We start from the raw sequence: 21,770 nt of genomic DNA, 5'->3' as shown, positions 1-21,770 counted from the left end.
AAAAAAAGAAAAATGCACAAAGAACTTGTATGGAGATTTTTCCATCTACAGATTTTTTCCTGACCTTCTTTTATCTGTAAATTGAGGGTGCACACTATTGCTGAAAAACAATCACTACTTAGCAGTCAGATGTCCAGTATGCATAAAGGCACCGATCCCTAAACAAGGCCATATCTGCAGATGAGACTTTTTTTGTAGAAGCACTTTTTAAATTTGAACTAGCACCTCATGACTACACCACGTTATGTATGAGAAGCTGCAAAAGACACAGGCGCAAGTGGAATGTACAAAACATGGTGACATAGATTTTTAAGTAAATATAATGGCCGATATATTGCGTCACCAAAAATGATTGAGGTCATGTATATATATTGCGCGATAAGTCGATATATTGATTATTGCGACAGGCCTATGCCTGCTGTTCATCCAATCAGTGACAGTGACACCGCAAATGTGCAAATAAGAACGTTAACCCGGGGTTTAGGAATGTACAGTGTGAAACGTCTGTTAATGAATGCCCAGGATTAACAATTAACCCCAGGTATAGTATGGGCAGTGTGAAACGTGATTACAGATAACCCAGGATTCCATTTATCCGGGGTTTAGGATGACCCAGGGTTAACCATTTTAAGTGTGAAAAGCCCTAGAGTGGATTATAAGAACTAGAGTTTGTTGCATGTTCTTTGTATTTCTGAGAACTGTAATGGTGAATAGTGATTAAATATCTGAGTAGGAAAGCTAAAGGTTTTTGGTTTGAACAACAACAACAACAAAAAAACATAAAACTCATATGGGGTAATGCATAAGCTGTTACCATTGTGCAAAACATTTAATACCAGGTTAGTCCTGTAATAAGCGCTTTGTGGTTCCCATTCGCTCCCATTGCCAGCATCCACTGGTGCATGTTTAAGTAATAAGGTTTGACTGTTTGTTTTTACAATTTTGTCTCATTTATTTGTAACTTGTTGTCGTGTGATGTCAGGATGCATTTGTTTCTTTGTTCAAAATCGTACTGTTGCTGTGCTATTTCGCAAGTGTTGTCGTCTCAGGAGTGTTCATGTAGCCTAATGAATATTCATGTGATTTTGTCAATAGTTTAAGACAACAAACTGTTTGATTCCCAAATATGTTACTGCATTTCTTAACAGAAATTGGGCTGTAGTACATAATACCGAACAATGTACATTTTAAAGATAATAATAATTTTAAAAAGGTTTAATTGTTTTAGTCATGTAGGGTTGACCATACATTCTTTTTTTCTCTCTGACCTGTCCTGGCCAGGATTTCTAAATTACCCAAAAGGTCTGGGTTTTGGCTTTGTTTTCCTGTTGACGTGCTCTCTGCAGTCCTCATATGTTAAATCTATACATATTTGCATTGCTTTAAACCGTTTTCTGTAGATCCCACCTTCTCGCATGCCACAATTGGTCAATTGTGTACAATGCCTGCACGTTATTGGTCAAACTACTTGACCAATAGTACATTCAGCAAGAAAGAAAACAATAGGAAAACTAACACAAAACCCAGAAATATTGGCTAGATGTACTGTAAGCCAAGGCAACTTGACTTTTTAAATGGATAGTTCACCCAAAAATGAAAATTCATTAATTACTTACCATCATGTCGTTCCAAACCCGTAAGACTTTTGTTCATCTTCGGAACACAAAGTAAGAAATTTTTGATGAAATCCAAGAGCTTTCTGACCCTGCATAAACAGCATGAAAACAAAAATAACGACTTCAGTCGACAATTCTTCCCTTCCGTACCAGTCTCCGCCACATGTTCGCGAGAGTATCACAAAGTAATACAAAAAGTATTCTCATAGCTTCAAAAAATTTCGGTTGAACCACTGATGTCTCATGAACTATTTCAATGATGCCCTTACTACCTTTCTGGGTCTTGAACGTGGTAGATCCGTTGCTGTCCTGCATAGAAAGCTCTCGGATTTCATCAAAAATATCTAAATTTATGTTCTGGAGATGAACGAAGGTCTTACGGGTTTGGAACGACATGAAGGTGAGTATTTAATTTCATTTTTTTGGGGGGTGAACTATCCCTTTAAAGGGTCATGAAACCCCCTGTTTCAGCACTGGTTAGTTCTCAACACCGTTTTAAAAAACGCTAACAACACGGACAACTTTGGTTTCAAACAGTTTAATTTCACTCCCATCGAGTTAAAAACACAAATAAATGCACAGCCATTTGCACTCTGCATCGAAAACATATATATGAACATGCTGTTGCACCTCTGATAACTTTTAAGGCTTATTCTGAGGCGTTTACAGTATATAAGCCTTTTGACGGGTTATGCCAAGGAGCTGTAAAAACGGTTACACTCACCAAGTGAATGAATCGCGTTTGTACCGAACTCTTATTACAAAGCAAAAACAAACACTCTCCTTCGATCCATGAACGTTTCTCTCAGTTAATGTACACGATCTCACAGTCTGAAGCATCTGTCATAGCAAATCAGCACATGCTGTTATGCAATAATTAAGCGAAGCGTCTTCTCATAGGATAAGAACACGCAGTCTCATGAATAATTTAATAGACACCGACGCGTCATCATTGTACTATAGTCCTTTGCCACGTCACAAATTGTAACGTCAACACGATGTAGATTTTAAACCCGGAAGATGAAAATAGCGCAAAAAAAGCTTAAAATTAACCAGTTTTCTCCAACAATTCAAATTAACGGATGCTAACATGGTCTTCTATATGTTGATGTGCAACACAAACACCTCTGCTAAATTCTCTGAAAAAGTAGTCTGGGGTTTCATGTGTTTTTCTTTTTGGAATTTGGCACACTACTAGCACTATTTATACTACAAAGCAGCATAGAATAGTGCATAAGTATGCGAATTGGGATGCACTAGTAATTCATACTACACACATTCACACTATATAGATAATGTTTTTTTAATAATCACAAAGTAAGTTCTAAATCAAATGTAATATCTACTCTAGATTATATTATATGATATTATGTAAGTCGTCTTGGGCTTATACTGAAATCTAGTGGTGTGGATGCAGCATCACAAACAATTTACAGTTATCAATGGGGTGATAGAATTTGCAGTCAGCCATGATTTATTAATTCTATAAGCATAAATTGTCTAGTAATGTGGGGATTTGACCAGTCGTGATCTCAACATGACAGCCCTCATGAGACGACCCACCCCATGTTAAATAAACAGCTCCTATTAGGCAATACAGTTTTTTTTTCTGTGAAAACCTAATTTATTTTTACAGTGTACTGTAAAATGGTCTTTTTATGAGTTTAAATGTTAATCATAATAAACTCAACATGTTCTCACAGCACTGTATCCAAGCGATGACCCTTTTGGTCATGGCTGCTTACAAGCACACAAATGTTCATTGACTGGCTTCCGAGAAGCAGACATTGAACTCCATTTGTCAAGAAGTTTTATGGCAGAGAATTATTTTGTTCTGAAGGATGAGCTGGGCCAAGAATGATCTTGTCCTTACATGTACTTGGTAAATTATTCATCTGGGCTCAGCATCATTCACATTCATGGCTGCTGATTACTCTAAATGCTTTAGCCCTGGGGGCTGAACAGTCCCCTGACTGCTCACATTAATAAAAGCTAATTAATGGAAGGGTTAGGAGAGCAGTATGGGAGTGATGAACGATGGTTAAAGCTCTGGTCAAATATTCGGCCATTAATTGGTTTTACAAAGTCATCCTCCACGATCACAGTATCTGCCATGTCATTGACTCCGTGCTGTACACATTACAGACTAGATGCATAATGAGAGCGAATGATTTTTGTGTGTAAGAATCACTTTTAAAAATCCATATTACAGTGGTTACATATATAGCCACCACAGAGTGCTGCAGGGATGATGAATTTCTGTAGGCCAACCTGTAAGTTTGCATCACCCTGGTTTCCTCAACAGAAACCCAACAGGATTTTTTTCATTGAATTTTGAACTATAGAGAGTAGATGAATTTTCCTGTTCATTGTGATGTTTATTATCCCTGACAACCTTTGTAGTTCCATTTAGCCACTTGTTAGCAACCACCTTTTTCAAGACAAGTAAAAGCTTTAAAACAATTACAAGGAAATATTACTGATGTGTTTTATGTCATGGAATAAAACATAAAAATATCTTGAGCTTGCATAAGCCGCAGACCGCTGGGCTGTTTGTTTGTTTGTGATGATCCGTGTTTGCGTTTTGTCTGGTTCTTTTTCGTTTTTGGACTACCGTCTTGGACTACTTTCGTTTTGGACTACTGGACTACTGTTCGGACTATTGTTGGATCTGCTGTGAATCCCTCTGGTTTCTTGGATACTACTCTGTGGTCGGTTTTTTACTACCTTGATTCAACGTGGCATGCTTTGTTGACGCCGGGAACTTCTTGGTTGTCGGTTTACTGCGAGCCCTCTACCTCTTCGGTCCTCCATCTATTGGACTGACTGTCAGGTGAGTTAACACTCTTCTTGTCAGTTTGTCTACTGGCTTACTGTCTGGTAGGGTAGCCTTCCTCTCAGTGAACTTTTGTAGATGCTGCGATGATTGTGGTTCTGGCTAACGTGGTTTTGCTGAAGGCTGGCATTCCTATGGCAATCGCCAACATGTCAATAGCTCTAAGGCTCATTATAATTTTTTGGGTCACTATTGGATCTAACCCCAACATGGAAATTGGATATGGCGTTCCTATGGCAATTGCCAACACGTCAATAGCTCTAAGGCTCATTATTATTTTTTTGGTCACTATTGGATCTAACTCCAACATGGAAATTGGATATACGCCCTGCGAGCTAAAGGCTCTAAATGGGCACCTGCATCTCGACTCCGCGACGTACGAACACTGCCGTACACTTGCTATCATTCGTCGCCCACGTTATTTACATCGCTCGTCTAGAAGGACTTTCAGTATTCATCAGCCATCATCTACTGTGATCCCGTGCGTCTGGTCTAGTAACAGGGCTCTGAGTAAGCTGAAACGTTCTCAAAGGAACTGATGACATCCAGATATATACTGCTTGTCAACCAGATTCTACCCATTCGATGGCATCCTTATCTTCATGTGTCAGTGAGTTAAAGGATTGGCTACATTCAAATTTTCTTAGTCTGAACTTGAGTAAAACAGAAATTTTAATAATTGGTCCCCCATCTCTAATAAAAAATAAAATTGATGTTTCTAGCTTTGACCTTGACGCTTTTTCTATTTTCCCATTGGCTACTGTTAGAAACTTAGGTATCATTCTAGACCCATCTCTGACCTTGGATGACCACATTAGCAAACTCTCCAAAGCTGCTTTTTTCAACTACGTCGAATTGCGCAACTTCTTCCTTTCCTCAATAGAAAAGATGCGGAATCATTAGTGCATGCATTTATTACCACTCGCCTTGACTATTGTAATGCTCTTTTCTCTGGCTTACCAGCTCACTCCATCGTTCGTCTGCAGTACATTCAAAATTCTGCTGCCAGATTATTAACTTCCACAAAAAAATCTGCTCACATCACCCCTATTCTATTTAATCTTCACTGGTTGCCTGTATCTATTTTCTTCTTATATACCTTCTCGCGCACTCCGGTCTTCTAATTCTGAACTTCTTTGTGTACCTAGGTTCCGCCTATCTTCAATGGGCGGCAGGTCCTTCTCTGTTACTGCACCCAAACTTTGGAATTCACTTCCTCTGGCACTCAGAACAGTCACCTCTTTCAGTGAATTCAAATCAAAGCTTAAAACTTATTTGTTTAATCAACACTATCACTAATTTACATTGTGTATTTGTCTGTTTTGTTTTTCTATTTCTGTCTTTTCTACATAATCTGTGTTATATGCAACTGCATTATTTGTAACTGAATTGGGCAAATGTCCAATGAAATTGTTTCTTTGTAATCAGTATTTGCTGCTTTGGTGTACCTTGTAGAGCATCCTTGAGCTTGGGAAAGGCGCTATATAAATTAAACATATTATATTATTGTTATTAACCAAAAGCCTATTCAAAAACTGAATGACTTCAGGTTGACAAAACCTGAAGTGCTAAAATGCTAACTTGTTTCTGGGGTTTGGCCTACAAAAATACATCATCCCTGCAGCCACACCAGCAAACAATAACTTTGTTTATTAGTGTGCTGCAGTTATGTCATCTGCCCTTTTAAATGGCCTTTAAAGTAGGGTGGATTCTGACTGGCTGTCAATAATTTTATCATTCATCAGCTGGGGAAAAAAAAACTTTTGAAAGTGAGTTCAATTATATCATTCTTCAGTGTCGTTAACGTTATAGTTGTGGTGCGGATGTCTCTGTTCGCATAGAACTAATATTAAAACTATTGAATTATTATAGTTATCCACCTTATTTCCGACGAGCCTATACTGTGTTTTGAATTATGGCTGGCACTACCGATTTGGGGAACTTCCATTCAAAAAGACTAAACTAATCATTTCAAATCATAAGGTTGCCCTATAAATAAAGCTTATCCGTCTGTTTGACTGAATGAACTGTCGATTTTCCTTCATGTTTTATTTTTCAGACATTATGAGAATAACGTAACGCTTGGCATTTAAACGTGACATGTTATAACAAGAATATCAATGGCAAGAGCTCTTTTCAGTCGCTGCATTCTTTTCCTCATATTTTATTTTTCCCTTTGAATTCAGCTGTAATATTATGAAAAAGGACAACATACACTGCACATTTGTGGTCTGTTCTCCTGATTTAATTTACTGGAATGCAATCTCATTTATTTCCTCAAATCTTCACGTCTCTTTCCAGGTTTGTTTGTTTCACAGCTAAATACAATTTATTTTCTGACAAAATGACAGAGATCACTTTGAAATAGCATTACACGATGAGGAAGTTAATGAACATTTTTGATTAAGGCAATGTATGTTACATAATACAGATATAAAGTGATATTTCACCCGTCCGTTATTGCTGTGGAAAGATCGCGCTTTTGGGGTTATTCTTGGTCTGTTGAAACTAACTTGTTTATGCTTTTACACTTTTAAATGTCATTTTAATGTTCAATGGTTGAAGGGTAAGTAGAATAATGCCATCTCATTGTACCCAGTTAAAAAAAAAAACTTTATTATTGCGTTCATAGAACGAACCTTTCACTGTTTAAAGCTTAACGGAAGGTACACCCATAATTCACTCATGGGGCGTAGGAATAAGGTGGATAGGCATCGTTCTTTGTGTGAACAGGCATTCACTCTGGGAATCCTTCAATGTTATTAGTTCATAACTGACTTTGAAGCGTGACTCATATTTGGTTATGTCTAATTTGAGATAGGAATCCTTGCATGATGTATATTTTAGGATTGTGAGACTTACTGTAGATTAGTATATTTACTAATATACACTGCCATTCAAAAGTTGGGATCAGTCATTTTTATTGATTTTTAAGAAGTCTCTTCTGCTCATCAAGGCTGCATTTATTTTATAAAAAATACAAAAAAAACAACAAAATAGTACTGTGAAATATTATTACAGTATAAAATAACGGTTTACTATTTTAATAGGCTATAATTTAAAATGTACTTATTCCTCTTATGCTAAGCCGAATTTTCATCAGCTGTTACTCCAGTCTTCAGTGCCACATGATCCTTCAGAAATCAGTCTAATGCTGAATTATGATCAATGTTGGAAACAGTTGTGCTGCTTAATTTTTTTTTGGATCCTGTGATAGAAATCTTTTCTAACAATATATGTCTTTACTATCACTTTTTATCAATTTAACACATCCTTGCTGAATAAAAGTATTAATTTCTTTCAAAAAAGAAAGAAAAAAATTACTAACCCCAAACCTTTGACCAGTAGTGTATATTGTTACAAAAGATTTCTGTTTTAAATAAACGCTGTTCTTTTTAACTTTTTATTCATCAGAGAATCCTGAAAAAAATATCACAGTTTCCAAAATAAAAAAAGAATAGGTATTCTGTTGCCCCTTATTCCCCAAATAAAATCTGAAGCAATTCAGCTGCGAATCATTATAATATAAGATTAAGTTAACACATAAACCGAGAAAAAGTCTAGATATGTGTCAGTTCGGTAATTAAAATGCTTCTTAGAACTGTGAGATCACACAGTTAATTGCAATTAAATGATTCTGCATATACCATATGGGCTTCTTTCTTGTCACATTTTCTCAATGTCCATTTCGTGCTAAAGAGCCTTATGTGTACAGCCTATTATCAATTTCACAGTGTCATGTCTGCACCATACACAGCTGTGTTTCAGTATAGCTTATGTGTTTGTCATACCCTCTTTTTCACTATGGCATCTAATACAGTCTGTAATGTATGATCTGAATGACCAATCAGAGCATAGAATAAGCATCATGTGGGTCAAGAATAAAGATGTATGTGTCATGTTTTAGTCATTCTTAGTTCACGGTACCTTTTTATCCTCTGGAATCAAGCGGCTATATCAAACCTCTCTTTTAGTCCTTTTATAGTCTTTCAGTCGACACTTCCTCTTGTGAAGATTGCTGTGAAGCTGCCGTTTGGCACTGCTGGAAGGTTGAGACCCACTTTTTTTTTTTTTGTGGAGATCTTTCTTGACATATCCATCTCCGCTATAAAACGGGTGCCGTGCCATGATGATAATTACTGCCGTCATTCCCCGAAGGCACCTTTGGTTGCCCAGTGCACTACTAGAATTGAGCTTTTACTGACCTGTCAGAGCCATGTGCATATCTCTGTCATGCAGACAGCATATCTCTATCATGGACTATTTTAGCGTTTTCCCACCCACCTGCTCAGATAATGTTTGCTCTCGTGTTTGTGTATGTCGTCCTTCCCTGGGGATGGCAGACCTGTCAGCTGTTGATTTGATTTTCTGCATTTGCTGCTCTTTTTCTGTAGTTTTGTTTATTCTGGTCCACCCATTTCAGACTGCTGGGGCTCAATATTTCTGTCAAAAGCCCATCTGCCCACTGAGCTGGCTAATTTCCAGCCTATTGAGTTCTTCCTCAATGTCACCTTTTGTATCAGCTTTATTAGCCACATGCATGTTTCGCGTCTCCATAATAGAGCACCTAATATAATATTGTTTGAGAATTCAGCACTCAGGGACTCCAATTTAAAAGTGACAGAAATGTTCACGTAGTTATTTAAATGGGGTGCTTTCATTGAAATATGCTGCAGTTTTACCAAAAGCCAGAGTACGGCTCCATCCCAATGACTAGTGTGCCGCCTCGCTGCCTAAAATCTAAAGGCAGCATCCTAATGGTCATGAAATCTTCGCTCTGTGTTGATTTAGGGTGCTCTACTTAAGTAGTAGCTCAAACGCTTTGCACACCAATTTGAGGGACTTGACTAGCAATCGATTTCAGTGAACCCTTTTCATATTTCCGAGGTTCTCAGAAGCGACAGTAGTCGTTAAACTTCTAAAGCAGTGAACAGAAATGACAACAAATATCATTTTTGAGTTCCCATTTGCTCAAATAACAAACTAAAGAATCTAAGATAGCATTTCTATGACTTTACAAAAGGGGAAATATTGAGAGATTGATTATATTGGTCAGAAGAGAGAAAGATGTCAAGTTTGCAGTCATTCCCTCATATATTGTATTAGAAACGCAGCAGCATTTTCGATATTTTAATGCCAAGGTAATGTATATATAAAAACTTGCTAGATTTACTGTTAATTGTGAAAATCAGTCTGTAAAAAAGTCTCTAAATAATGCTTCTGATCAGGAAGCTTTTTTAAATAAAAAGTGTAATGTCATTTAATCATGGATCAACTCATAAAAGCAGATTTAAAGATTTTAATTGTTTTGAAAATTATCACTTAATTTTCCACTGAGCACCCAGTGTCAGTATAGCCCCAAAATCTGGCAGTAGTTGACATATATTCTCTAATCAGCCACTTTTGTCTGTCTGAACTCCCTCAGGGTTTCAAGGTGGTGGTACTGCATGGATTAGACAATTACTATAATCCCTGTGTTCTCATTTCTTAGCAATTTGAGGCAGAATGGAGTTTTCCTTTACTACCGAGTGTAGCTGTGCTAAATTAACAATTTAGTATCTCTGAAAGATATCAGCATTTAAGCAAAAGTAACTTAAAGGGGACATGAACTGAGAAACCAAAATATTGATATTTTGATATATGAGGTAATTGTGTTATAAAAACATCCTGTGAGTTTCAGAACTCAAAACTTTATCATTAATCTAAAAACAGCTTATATTGAAACCAGTCTGCCAAAACAACAGCTTGTGGAACATGCCACTCTATGTGTCATGGGCAGGGTGTTCCAGAGACCGGGCAGGAAGACGAAGATGACGAATAAATGGATATTTAATGACTTGACAACAGGTAATTCAGACAGGGTAGACATCCACATTCAGGGTAACATTCACAATAACCGACCAACTAGAATACAAGAGACAGGAACTGATATAGGGCAGATAACGAGGGGCAGACAGGTGAGCACAATGAGGTGATTAACTAATAATGAGAACAGGAACAACCAAATAAGGACACAGAGGGAGAAAGCACAATCAACAGTCCACAGGGGTGTGACACTATGATGTAATAGTGTGGCTAAACACCACCTCTGCAGAAGAAGATCAACACCTGCTTCAACATCACTGCCTGTTTAGCCCCACCCACCGATTCACGCATGGAGTGTAAATAATGACAGAAGCGAACGCAGTTCTACGCAGAAACCAAACAATAAAGATGGCTCTGAAGACAGCAAGACACTTGTGCAGTGCCAAGAAAAACAGTCTTTGCACATTATTTTTAATGAAGTTCCAGACCACGTCAGTAAGAACTCGGTCCTTTGTTCACATCATTTTTGGATTCATTTCATTTTGGATTCATTCATCCACGGATTCATTTACAAACAAGGCACAGTTCGACGTAGGATTTTCAGAAAGACTGAAACTAAAAGACAATGCTGTGCCAACTGTATTGGATCCAACAGTAATGTCGCAACACACAAGTGTGAGTAACTCTTTTTATTACGTGGTCACTATTGCTTTGTCTCTTCTTACAGATCATTTGATATGTACTGAGTATTTATGCGTTCAAACATACACAAATGTTAGCCAATCATAGCAGTGGGTGTTTACAGTACTTCCGAGTCTACAATCTGTCATGCCTATTCAAATGGAGCGTTCTGATGAGGGGGTTAAAAACAGGACAGAAAATAGCCTATTACTTCTAAATTATGTTTTTTTTTTCATGTAAAAATCTTGATAACATTATAAGGGGACCTCAGAGGACAGTACAAAATAATAATCATGACCCCTTTAAGTAATGTATTTCATTTATTTTTCACAGCTAGTTTAAAGTAATATAAAAAAGATACCTAAGCAAATTCACTCAAGCAATATTCTTGAACATCAGCACAATTTCAAGTGTCATATTGTTTTAAAATGATTTCTGTCAAATCTCTGAGAGTTTAGCATGGTAATATACATGTCAATGTTAAATGTGTTTGGTCCTGCTGGAATATATCTGCTACGCTGTTGCAGCAGCAGAGCAAGTACTGAGACTTACTACTGCCAATACATCCACAGACATGCTGCTATGAGCATGTAAGAAATACTGCTGCTGCAGCACATATAACATACATGAAATCACCCCGTAGCAGATCTAGACAGGTGGAGCTGGGGAAGGTCAAGGGTTTCTGAAGTGCACTGCAACTGCTACGACAAGCTCTAGCATGCACCATGTGTATAATGATGTCATTATGTCAGATTGAGTTAGAACCTATCGGACTCCATCTGGAGTTTCTTTGGATTAATATTGAGCAACATAAATTTCAGACGAAAATCAGAGAGTTGGTTTTTAGAGAAGAAGCCAGAAAATCAGACTTTGTAACTGATCTGGACAGCATTTGAAGATATTTTGAAAAATGTTGGTAACCAAACAGTCTTGGTATTATAAGACATTTATAATAGTATAATAGTATACTGTATTGTTAAAAGCGCTATATAAATAAAGGTGACTTGACTTGACTTGACTTGACATTTCCATCTATGCAGAGACAGGGAAAACATGCAAACTCCACACAGAAAAGCCTCCTAGCTCAGGGACTCAAACTGGGGAGCATCTTGCTGTGTAGTCTAAAATGTTTTGCAAAATGTCATTCTGCATTTCACAGAATAAAGTCATAAAAATATGGAATGACATGAGGGTGAGTAAATGATGACTGATTTTTCATTTTTGTGTGAACTGCCCCTTTAAGTGAGACTCAAAGTATCAACATTGTGGGAGCACTTAAAGTTGAACTTGCTGAGTTGACCCATCCATAACTTTGTCTCATTTTTTAATGTCATCAGGTGAACAATTCTACATCTTTTTCATCTCAGAGAAGTTTTCAAAGAGCTAAAGATACAGTATGCTATCCCATTCAGGGCTCGCAAAATCGCTAGCCCGACATCTCGGGGCTATTGTGTTTTCCAGTCGGCCTACCAAAATTTATCACTGCCCTGCCTGACGGGCTATCTTGAATAGTGATATAAAATCCCTTCCTTGATTCGCGTTGTTCACGCGCTTGTAGGGGTGAAACAGATCATAGTTTATCATTTACATGTGTTTCTAAGTCTTACCAATTTAAACATTCAAGCGTTTTAACCATTCATGCGCATTAAGAATTCAGTTCGGTGATATTGATTCCTCTTTCGCTTGAACATACACCAAAATTATCTCAAAATAACTATCTCGGCAAGTATTTTCATGTCTTGAACGTAAACAGTGGAGAAAGAAATTGCACATGCATCATTATATTGGATCTGGGCATTTGGTCTTAAAGGGGCAGCAGCCTATAAATACCTGCTGTTTAAGCGCCACCTGCTGTCAGAGAGTGACATTTGCATCTCATTCAGCCCATCTGCTGTTTTTGTTTCGTTCAGATTTTTTATGTAGTATCACAAAGCTAAAGTCAGACCATTTTGTTTTTGTTTCAAATTTAAACATTTTGCAATCTAAATAACATGTATGCAGCATTTTTGTTTGGATCCTGATTAAAATACACAGGCAAAACCTAAGTTTACTTGCATGGAGAAATTTCTTTTATTTGTATTATTTATTTATTTTATTTGGGATTTGTTTTAAAATTTCAAGTTAGTATATTGTTTGACATTTTCAATTTCACAAAGTAATGTGCAGCCTTTTGGTCTGAGAAATAACAAAAAGACACTTTTTTTAAAAAATATGTCTTAAATCTCATTTTGTTAAAAAAAGAAATTGAGAAAATTGTATTGTGAAATCAGTATCGTGAATCATATCACATCGTCAGTTGATTGAATCGTTACATCCCTATATGCTACTAGTTTTTGCTGTGGTATCGAAGTAGTAAATTGTTATTTAAATAATAAGTGTTACTTCAATAACAAAGAACCATATTTTTTTTTTGCTCATCTGAAAGATTATCCGATCTGTGACTCAAAATGTGATATGATAATGTAATATAATCTGAACCGTGAGATTTGTGATACGTTGCACCCCTACTCTCTTGACTTGTTATTTGAAGAAAAAATACAATATCTTTTATTCGGGCTAGTTAAATTATTTTTTTTAATTAATACATTTTTGGGCTACCAAAATCTGAAGAATGCCTGCCCGAAGTACACTGACCATACTAACTCTTCATTTTAATAATATACTATATATTTTTAAAAAGACTGTGCTGCATTTCCAATGTGGCTAGCTAGCTAGTCCATAAATGTAGTCTCCATAAATGTAAATGTTAAAGCCATATTACTTTACCTGTAAAATTAGTACTTATGAATGCATATTAATATCTCTTCTTGCATTAATACCGCAGTGCTATTATTTGACATGTTTGCTATTCTTTTACATACAGTAAGTGCTTCTTTATTTGGCACTTTATTATGCAGTGCAATGCAAATTTCAGCAGATGTTAACCAGCAGGCATGATGAACTCCCAGAAGGCCACAGGCAGTGCTTGTGGCTGAATGGAAGCTAAATGGATGAGTTCACACATACCTGCATATGACTATGCTTAAGTGATTACATCAGATGGAAGGCAGGTTTGCACAGGAAGTTGAGGATAAGTATTACGGGTTTCCATTTTCCATAAAATAAACCGTTTTTATGACTATACTATATATGTTTTCATTAGAAATCTCATTGGACTGTCAAAAATTAGCATTTGTTTTGTAAGGAGTTTTACGGTTCATCTTTCTACATTTATTCTATACAAATATGGGATTCAAAATCTATTTACATAATGCTTTACTCAAATTATGTTAATGATGTAATATGTAATGAAAACTGTCTCAAATGAGAAAATGAATGCATTGTTTTGCTGTTTTAAACTGTCCTTGTAGTTGAACAGCAGATGTGGACCTATAGAACATAATAGTTAATTAGCTGTCATGTTTTGAGACAAATTAGTGAAGAGAGATAGACACATGATGGTTAGATGATGGGGGAAGTGGAGCAGATGGAGACTCACTGATGAAGGACAACAAGATGGCAAACAGGAAGTAGCTAAATGCAGTATCTCATGGGTATATATTATACTTAAGTTTGTCATTATGCAGTCTTAAACCGCATAAACACATTTCATTACACCAAATACACAAAATAATGTTCTTTTTAGCAACATCATATGACCCCTTTAAAGTCTGCGCTGGCAACTTAAAACGTCAAAATTGTGACATTTAACCTTAATAATAATTCAATCTGTTGTACTCTCAGTGAGTGCCTGTTGTCACTGTCAACAAGAGTGTGCTTGCAATGTTTTGGCCGAGCATCTTGTGAGTATTTTTCTGTCACTTTGGATAGAATTAGTTGGTTAAAATGCATTAATGATCTTAGGGAGAAAAATAACCCATGAAGCTCCAGCAGCAAATAAGGCGAAGCTTCATAAAACACTAAAAGCAGCTGAGTTGCCAAAGCTGGCAGGCACTTTGACAGCAAATATCTCACAGCGACAACATCCATGTGTTTGTGTGTTGATTCCATTTGTAACTGCAAAGAATTATCATCAGACCTTGAGCTGATTTCTGTGGGGCAGTGGTGTATCTCACAGCTGTTTACTATGCGTTTATGAAGGGACAGACTCTTGGGGAAAAAAATTTGATCAGACTTGTTTTCTTCCAAAACAAGCAACATTTAATGTGGGGGGGGGGACCGTGTATACACACACATATGGTATGCATGAAAATGCATATTTTTCAATTAAAGACAGCTTACAGATTTAATATGGGCTGCAATTATGCTATTAGTTACTTAAATATAAAATGTTTTTCTCTATTTAACATTACAATAGTGAAAGACGACTTCCCTTACTGATCACGTCTCTTGTGCGGCAGGATGTTGGACTCATGAAAAATAATCACGTAGTTTGTGTTCACCAAAACTGATTTACTTAAGTGAAAACATGGACGGAATTGGCGTTAGCGCGAGCGCGGTAGCGACGAGCCGGCAGAGGATTGAGCAGCCTTCCTCGAACAGTTATGTTCACATTTCTGATTTACTTAACGTATACTGCGTGAGGGGGGCTGTGATTGGATGATGACAGGTATCGGTGATCATTCTCAAGTGATCAGCACTGCTGCTGTTGTATCAGTCAGTGGTTAGATCAGCGTAGCAGTCAAAAAACGGGACAAGGGAAGTCACGTACGGGACAAATCAATTAGGCCCAAAATACGGGTTGTCCCGGCTAATACGGGACAGTTGGCAACCCTAGTTACATACCAGAATGGAGCCGGACCAAATGCAAGTGTGCTATTGGTTAAAATGAACCAATAGAGTGCAAAAGTCAGGTTCCAGATGTAAAAATTCCATTTATTTTCTTAAAAGGAAACTGATATGTAATGATAATCAAAAGGACAGATATACAAGGTGTTGATCGACAGTATATGCTTTTGTTGAAGCCATCAGTCTGCATTATTTCAAAACTACATTACTACATTACCCATGACCTTGCCTCCATCGCGATATTATTGGATTTGACTTATGTTCGCTGTGATTGGTTCATGCGATAAATCCTGCCTCTTGTGTTTGTACACGTTCCCGAATCAGGGAGCTATTTGAATTCTAAACAGAATGCTATATTTTATAGCAATATGGATGAGATTGTGGCTGGCATACCCTGTCAAAAGCAGCTTTACGGAGCTCAACGGCTCTGATCGGCTCTAGCTCAAGCTGTGATATAAACGAACACTATTGGCTATTTTAAAAAGGGGCGGGGCTGCTTGATATGTCCCGCCCTGTCTTCCTGTTTCAGTTAAAATGACGTCAACACAGAGTTACGCTGCGTGTTTCTAAGCATTTCAGGGGACCTTTAATGAATAATATAATGGCATTAATGGGAAGACTAATTTTAAAAAGTAAATAAACAACTCACACACTAAGATATAACCACTTTGTTATGTCAAAATAAGACTTAAAATGGCATAAAAACATGATCTGTGGGAGTTTTTAGTGAGTAATCAGCTTGGTGAAATTTAAAATAAATCTCCATGTCTGTGACCAATATTTAACATAAGTTCACAAATAAAATATATTGTTTAAATTGTTACTCCCTTGAGTTATTCTTTTGGAATAAATGTAAATGTTTAAAAACACTAATTTGATGAGTTTTCTGTATCAAAACATAATAAAAAATTATCTGGTCCTTGGTAAGTCTTAAAATTTGGAAAATAAAGCCTCAGATGAACAATATCACATGACATATCACACCTTGTCATTATTTATTTCACAAAAATAAAGCCAAGAAGGTAAAGCCATGTGTGACAAAGTTTGGACACCCTATGATTCAGTTGCTTGTAGATCCAGTTTTAGCAGTAATAACTTGAAGTAATCATATTCTGTATGACAGAATATGAGAGACAGTCTCTCACATTGTTCTGGAGGAATTTTGGCCCACTCTTCTTTACAACATTGCTCCAGTTTATTGAGGTTTGTGGGCATTTGTTTATGCACAGCTCTCACCACAGCATTTCAGTCAGGATGAACTCTGGACTTTGACTGGACTATTGCAACCTCTTGATTCTTTTCTTTTCAGCCATTCTGTTGTAGATTTGCTGCTGTGCTTGGGGTCATTGTCCTGTTGCATGACCCAATTTTCGCCCAACTTTAGCTATCCTCACATTTGACTCTAGAATAGTTTGATATACAGAGGAGTATATATGGTCGACTCAATCACTGTGAGCTCCCCAGGTCCTGTAGCTACAAAACAAGCCCAAAATCATCACCACTTCAGCATGTGTGAATTTTGGTATGAGGTGTTTGTGCTGATATGCTCTTTTGGCTTTCACCAAATATGGCACTGTGCATTATGGCACAACATCTCCACTTTGGTCTAGTCTGTTCAAAGGACATTGTTCTAGAAGTCTCATGATTTGTTCAGATGCAACTTTGAAAACCTAAACCATGCTGCCAAGGTTTTGTTTTTTTGTTTTTTTTCCATAGAGGAGGCTTTCTTCTGGCAAGCGTTCCAAACATGCCATACTTGTCCCATATTTTTCTAAATGTACTGTCATGAACTTTGTCATTTAACATCTTAACTGAGGCCTGTAGAGTCTGAGGTGTAGCCTAGTTTTTGGGTTGTCTGCCATTTCTCTGAGCATTACACGGTCTGATCTTGGGGTGAATTTGCTGGGACATACACTCCTGGGAGGATTGGTGTCTTTTTTTAAATGTCTCCCACTTGTGAATAAACTTCCTCACTGTAGAATGGACTTCAAATTGTGAAAGTATATACATACTTATTGTTGTATATTATTGTATATACATATACAAAGAGTATATACATACTCTGCCATTCAAAAGTTGTAATGTTTTTTTTTTTAAATGCTCATCAAGACATATTTGAATATAAAATATATACAAAAATACAGAAAAAAATGCAATTTCTATTATTGGTTTCCTATTTTAATATACTTTAAAATATCATTTATTTCTGTGACGCAGCGCTGAATTTTCATCAGCCATTACTCCAATCTTCAGTGTCACGTGATCCTTCAGTAATCATTCTAATATGCTGATTTATTATCCATGTTGAAATTGCTGTGCTACTTAATGTTTTTTTTTTTTTTTTGGAACCTGTGATACATTTTCTTTCTGATTCTTTGATGAATAAAAAGTTAAAAAGAACAGCATTTGTTCAAAATAGAATCTTTGCAACTTTTACAATAAATGTAAATTATCGGTTTTTTATATACTCAATCAACATCTTTCAATTCTTTCAACAGTTTTATATTTATCCACTGTTTTTGTTATAATTTTTGCAATGTTTCATGGGATTATGTTCTTTCCCTTATTACATTCGTTACCCCAGTTAACACTTTTTTTTGTTTCAAATCACAGTTTGTAATGTTGTGAATCACCTCATAGCTGGTTGCATTGGTTGATGACTTATAACTTCTTAACAAATACTTTTTTTTTTAAATCCCTTTGCGATAAATGAATGGAAAAATACTGCCAGATTCCAAAGCCGCTGAAAACATCAGCAGAACATTTCAGGTGAAGATCAAGCTGGCTGTTTCTATGAACACATTGATATGAACCAACTATGAAAACATTTTTTCATTAGAATATTGTTAAACAGGGTCAATTGTGATTTCGTGTTGACACAAAGTGTTTCAAAATTTATTCCAAGATAATCACTCAGACCTATTTTAATTCTGCAATAGATGCTGTTAAAGTCACGACTCTTCGAGACATTACTAGGATGTTTTTATTCAGATTTAAACAAATATTTCTGACACATTCTTGAGCCTCTGTCTTGCCTCATTTTAAAGCATCACAAATGAACCAAGACCTTTTTGAGTCATAGGAGCTGCTATTTTTGAACGTCTGAAATCATATCAGTCGGTCTTGGCGGCACTCTGCAAGTGGTACGGTCTGAAACCATTACATAAGAGAGAGGAACAGAGCAAAGACAAAAAAGTAAGGCCACACGATAGATTGCACACTATAAAATACACCAACAATTGACCCTCTCCGCAAATGGATCTTTTGTTCCACTCTCCCCGGAGCATTTTTCTTTGAATATAATCCAAGTCTTTTGGCAAAAAAGAAATGATTACACATAATAACAGCCTAAGACGAACATCATTGGCACTGACGGCTCTCCATGGTGATACGTTTCACACGGCTCTCCGCTTCTGTTCTAGTTCCCCGCGTCGCTCGGCTTTCCAGCACATGCTAAAGGTTTTTTAGAGATAAAACAGGGAAAAAAAGAATCTCATATACTTACAAACATCATTATACACACTGTACACAGGGCAGTAGGATCCAAATCTCGCTAGATTGGAGGATCCAAACATGTCGCGGATGAACTCTTGTACATAGTTCGCCGGAAACAAATTTGAGGGCACAAATCGAGATTTCATCCATATTTTTTTTCTTCAAACAAAAACATTTACATGGAATTATTGGTAATGATCAAGGCAGTGAGCACTATTGTACTGATGTGCGCGGGGGAGATAGTGAAAAGTTTTGTTTTTATAATGGATGCTCTCTATATCTCTAGGTAAATATACAGAGAGTTCATCAATGGGTCACATGATTGCATTTTATAGCCTGTTCTCGATCAACCATCCATCATGATATTGGAGAACCCGGTGGGCTGCTTTCCTTCTAGCATAAGACGTTTGTAGAAGTTCTCCATGTTCAGTGTCAGCCACCAGGGGTTCCTTACTTTCTCTTCAATGGGGCAGTGGTGTTTCGAGTCTTTTAGAAGCTCCTGCAAAGGATTTGTTGTTTTTTGTTCCGACTGGTTTTTAAAGATGGCGTGTGATACACACATACACACACACACACTAAGAGAGAGAGAAAGATCAATGTCACTTTAGAGAAGTTTTTTGATTGAGGTCAGAAGAATCCATCATATGCTTCCTGGTGTTGTAGAGTCAGGCTGTGTTTACAGAACCTGATTGACCAGTGCAAAGGCCAGTGTCAGTGTGGCGGCAGAAACACTGATTGAAGTCACAGATGAATGTCTGGCTCTGTTGTTATCAGCCTGGTGAGAGCCCACCGAGTCAATGGATCCCTCCATATTGGGGTTCAACGCATTCTGTGGAAATATTACAAGCTTTTTTCAGTTCAAGTATTAAGATTGTGTCATTCCCAATTACTCACTACTCACTAATGTTTAAAAATTAATGTGTTTGTGGTATGTCTTTAAAAGTGTACAGGAGACTTTCAAAAATGTGCTCTTGTAAAGCTCTTGTAAGGCGCTTAAACTTTATTCATCTTAACTTGATTTGTTAACATGCTTATTCAATAACAATGACTGTTGTTGACTTAAAGGGGTCCTATTATGCTCTTTTACAAAGTCTTGATTTTGTTTTGGGGGTGTACTAAAACATGCTCTCATGCTTGGTGGTTCAAAAAACGCATTATTTTTCACATAATTTACATTATTACAATACCTTTCTCCCCAGCCTGGCACAAACGGCTCGATTAGTTCCGGGTTTGATGAAGACCCGCCTTCCGAAAAACGAAATGTGATGTGATTGGTTAGCTGTCCCAGTGTGTTGTGACTGGCAAACAGCTTAGACGGTGTTTCAGTACTGCCCCACCCCTTGCCAAAGCAGCAAGTTCCGTCTGCTCCAGTATAGTTAAGGATGCACGACACCGGATTAAGACACCGAGAATATTGAACAAGAGGATACCGCATTGAAAATGACGCTTATACGGAACCCGAACCCCTAAAGGGAATAAATACGAGATGGGAGAAAAATGTATATTTCAATACTTTCTCTCGCAGTTATGTCATTGGGTAATTATACTGTAGCCTATATAAATTTCGGGCATCGGGGAGCCGCTATTATACCTGGCATTGAAACTGCTTTTGAGTGCACGATCGCTTTTTAGTTTCACTTTCGATATTCGCGATCACATGTACTCTGTGTATACTATGGAGCGGCAGTACTTACCACACATTTGACAAGATTAGATGTTTGTCAGTGGTGCTCAGGATCTGCAAATCATTCGCCATCGTCCTCAGTCACCTCTCTTTACTCTGTTTATGTGGTAAGTGAAATTTTATGTACTGTAATGTAACAGGCAAACGTTAGCAATCGTTATTTGTTTTCCGTGCATTTCTGAATACAGTTTCACTCTTCGGGCACACCCCCACCCGCTGAAAAATAACTGTATTTACTATGTACAGATAAGTGCAATGGTAATATGTATTATGTTTATTGTTCTTTAATTCTAACATTATAACATGAATTGCAGTGGAACGGTTATACAGTTGAATTTATTTATACCATAGTCTCATAATTGAAGTGTAAATTCTGCAGATTACATCATTGTCCAGTATTGTACTGTCAGCAATCTATAAAAACGTTTTCATAACTGTAACATACATACTTACATACATAATTATTCAGGTGCATGTGTAATAACTGCATTAAAATGCCCAGCGTGGTAGAAAACATCTGCTGCAAGGAAATTCAAAAGGTAGGGGGGTGAAAAAAAGTGTTTCTTCGACATGGCGAAAACTTGACACTACAGCAGCACTTCTTCGTCGTCGTCTTGTCTGATGCGTTCACTCAACCAAGCCTTCTAACCACGACCTCGCCCCTCCCCACCCCCCAACCATTCGAATTTCCGTAGGCGGGAATTATTTTAATGATATTATAATGGGCCGCTTTGTGACATCACAAACCCCGGAAAACAACGCTGTAGTCCAAACAAGTCGTTCGTTGTAGTTCTTGAAAAGGGATTTTTTAAAAACGAAATATCTCCCTTTGGAGTGGACTTTGAGATTTGTAACTTTGTAGATTTTTTTTGGTCCCCAAACATAAACACTACACACTTACTAAAATTCAAAAAGTGAAAAAGCA

General features: G+C 37.1%; 1 protein-coding gene across 1 annotated transcript in view; it reads right to left on the bottom strand.

Annotated features, from left to right (window-relative positions):
- Positions 1–18,690: 18,690 nt before the first annotated feature.
- Positions 18,691–21,770, bottom strand: part of gfra2b (GDNF family receptor alpha 2b) — a 57,693-nt gene continuing 54,613 nt past the window's right edge. Inside the window, exon 9 of the mRNA XM_016473158.1 lies at positions 18,691–19,990. Coding sequence (XP_016328644.1) covers positions 19,838–19,990 — 153 coding nt within the window. The 3' untranslated portion in view covers positions 18,691–19,837. The remainder of the gene's footprint in view (positions 19,991–21,770) is intronic.

The sequence above is a fragment of the Sinocyclocheilus anshuiensis genome, unplaced genomic scaffold, assembly GCF_001515605.1.
Source record: "Sinocyclocheilus anshuiensis isolate Anshui unplaced genomic scaffold, SAMN03320099.WGS_v1.1 scaffold260, whole genome shotgun sequence".
Classification (NCBI taxonomy): Eukaryota; Metazoa; Chordata; class Actinopteri; order Cypriniformes; family Cyprinidae; genus Sinocyclocheilus; species Sinocyclocheilus anshuiensis.
This window is presented reverse-complemented; position numbering and strand designations above follow the sequence as displayed.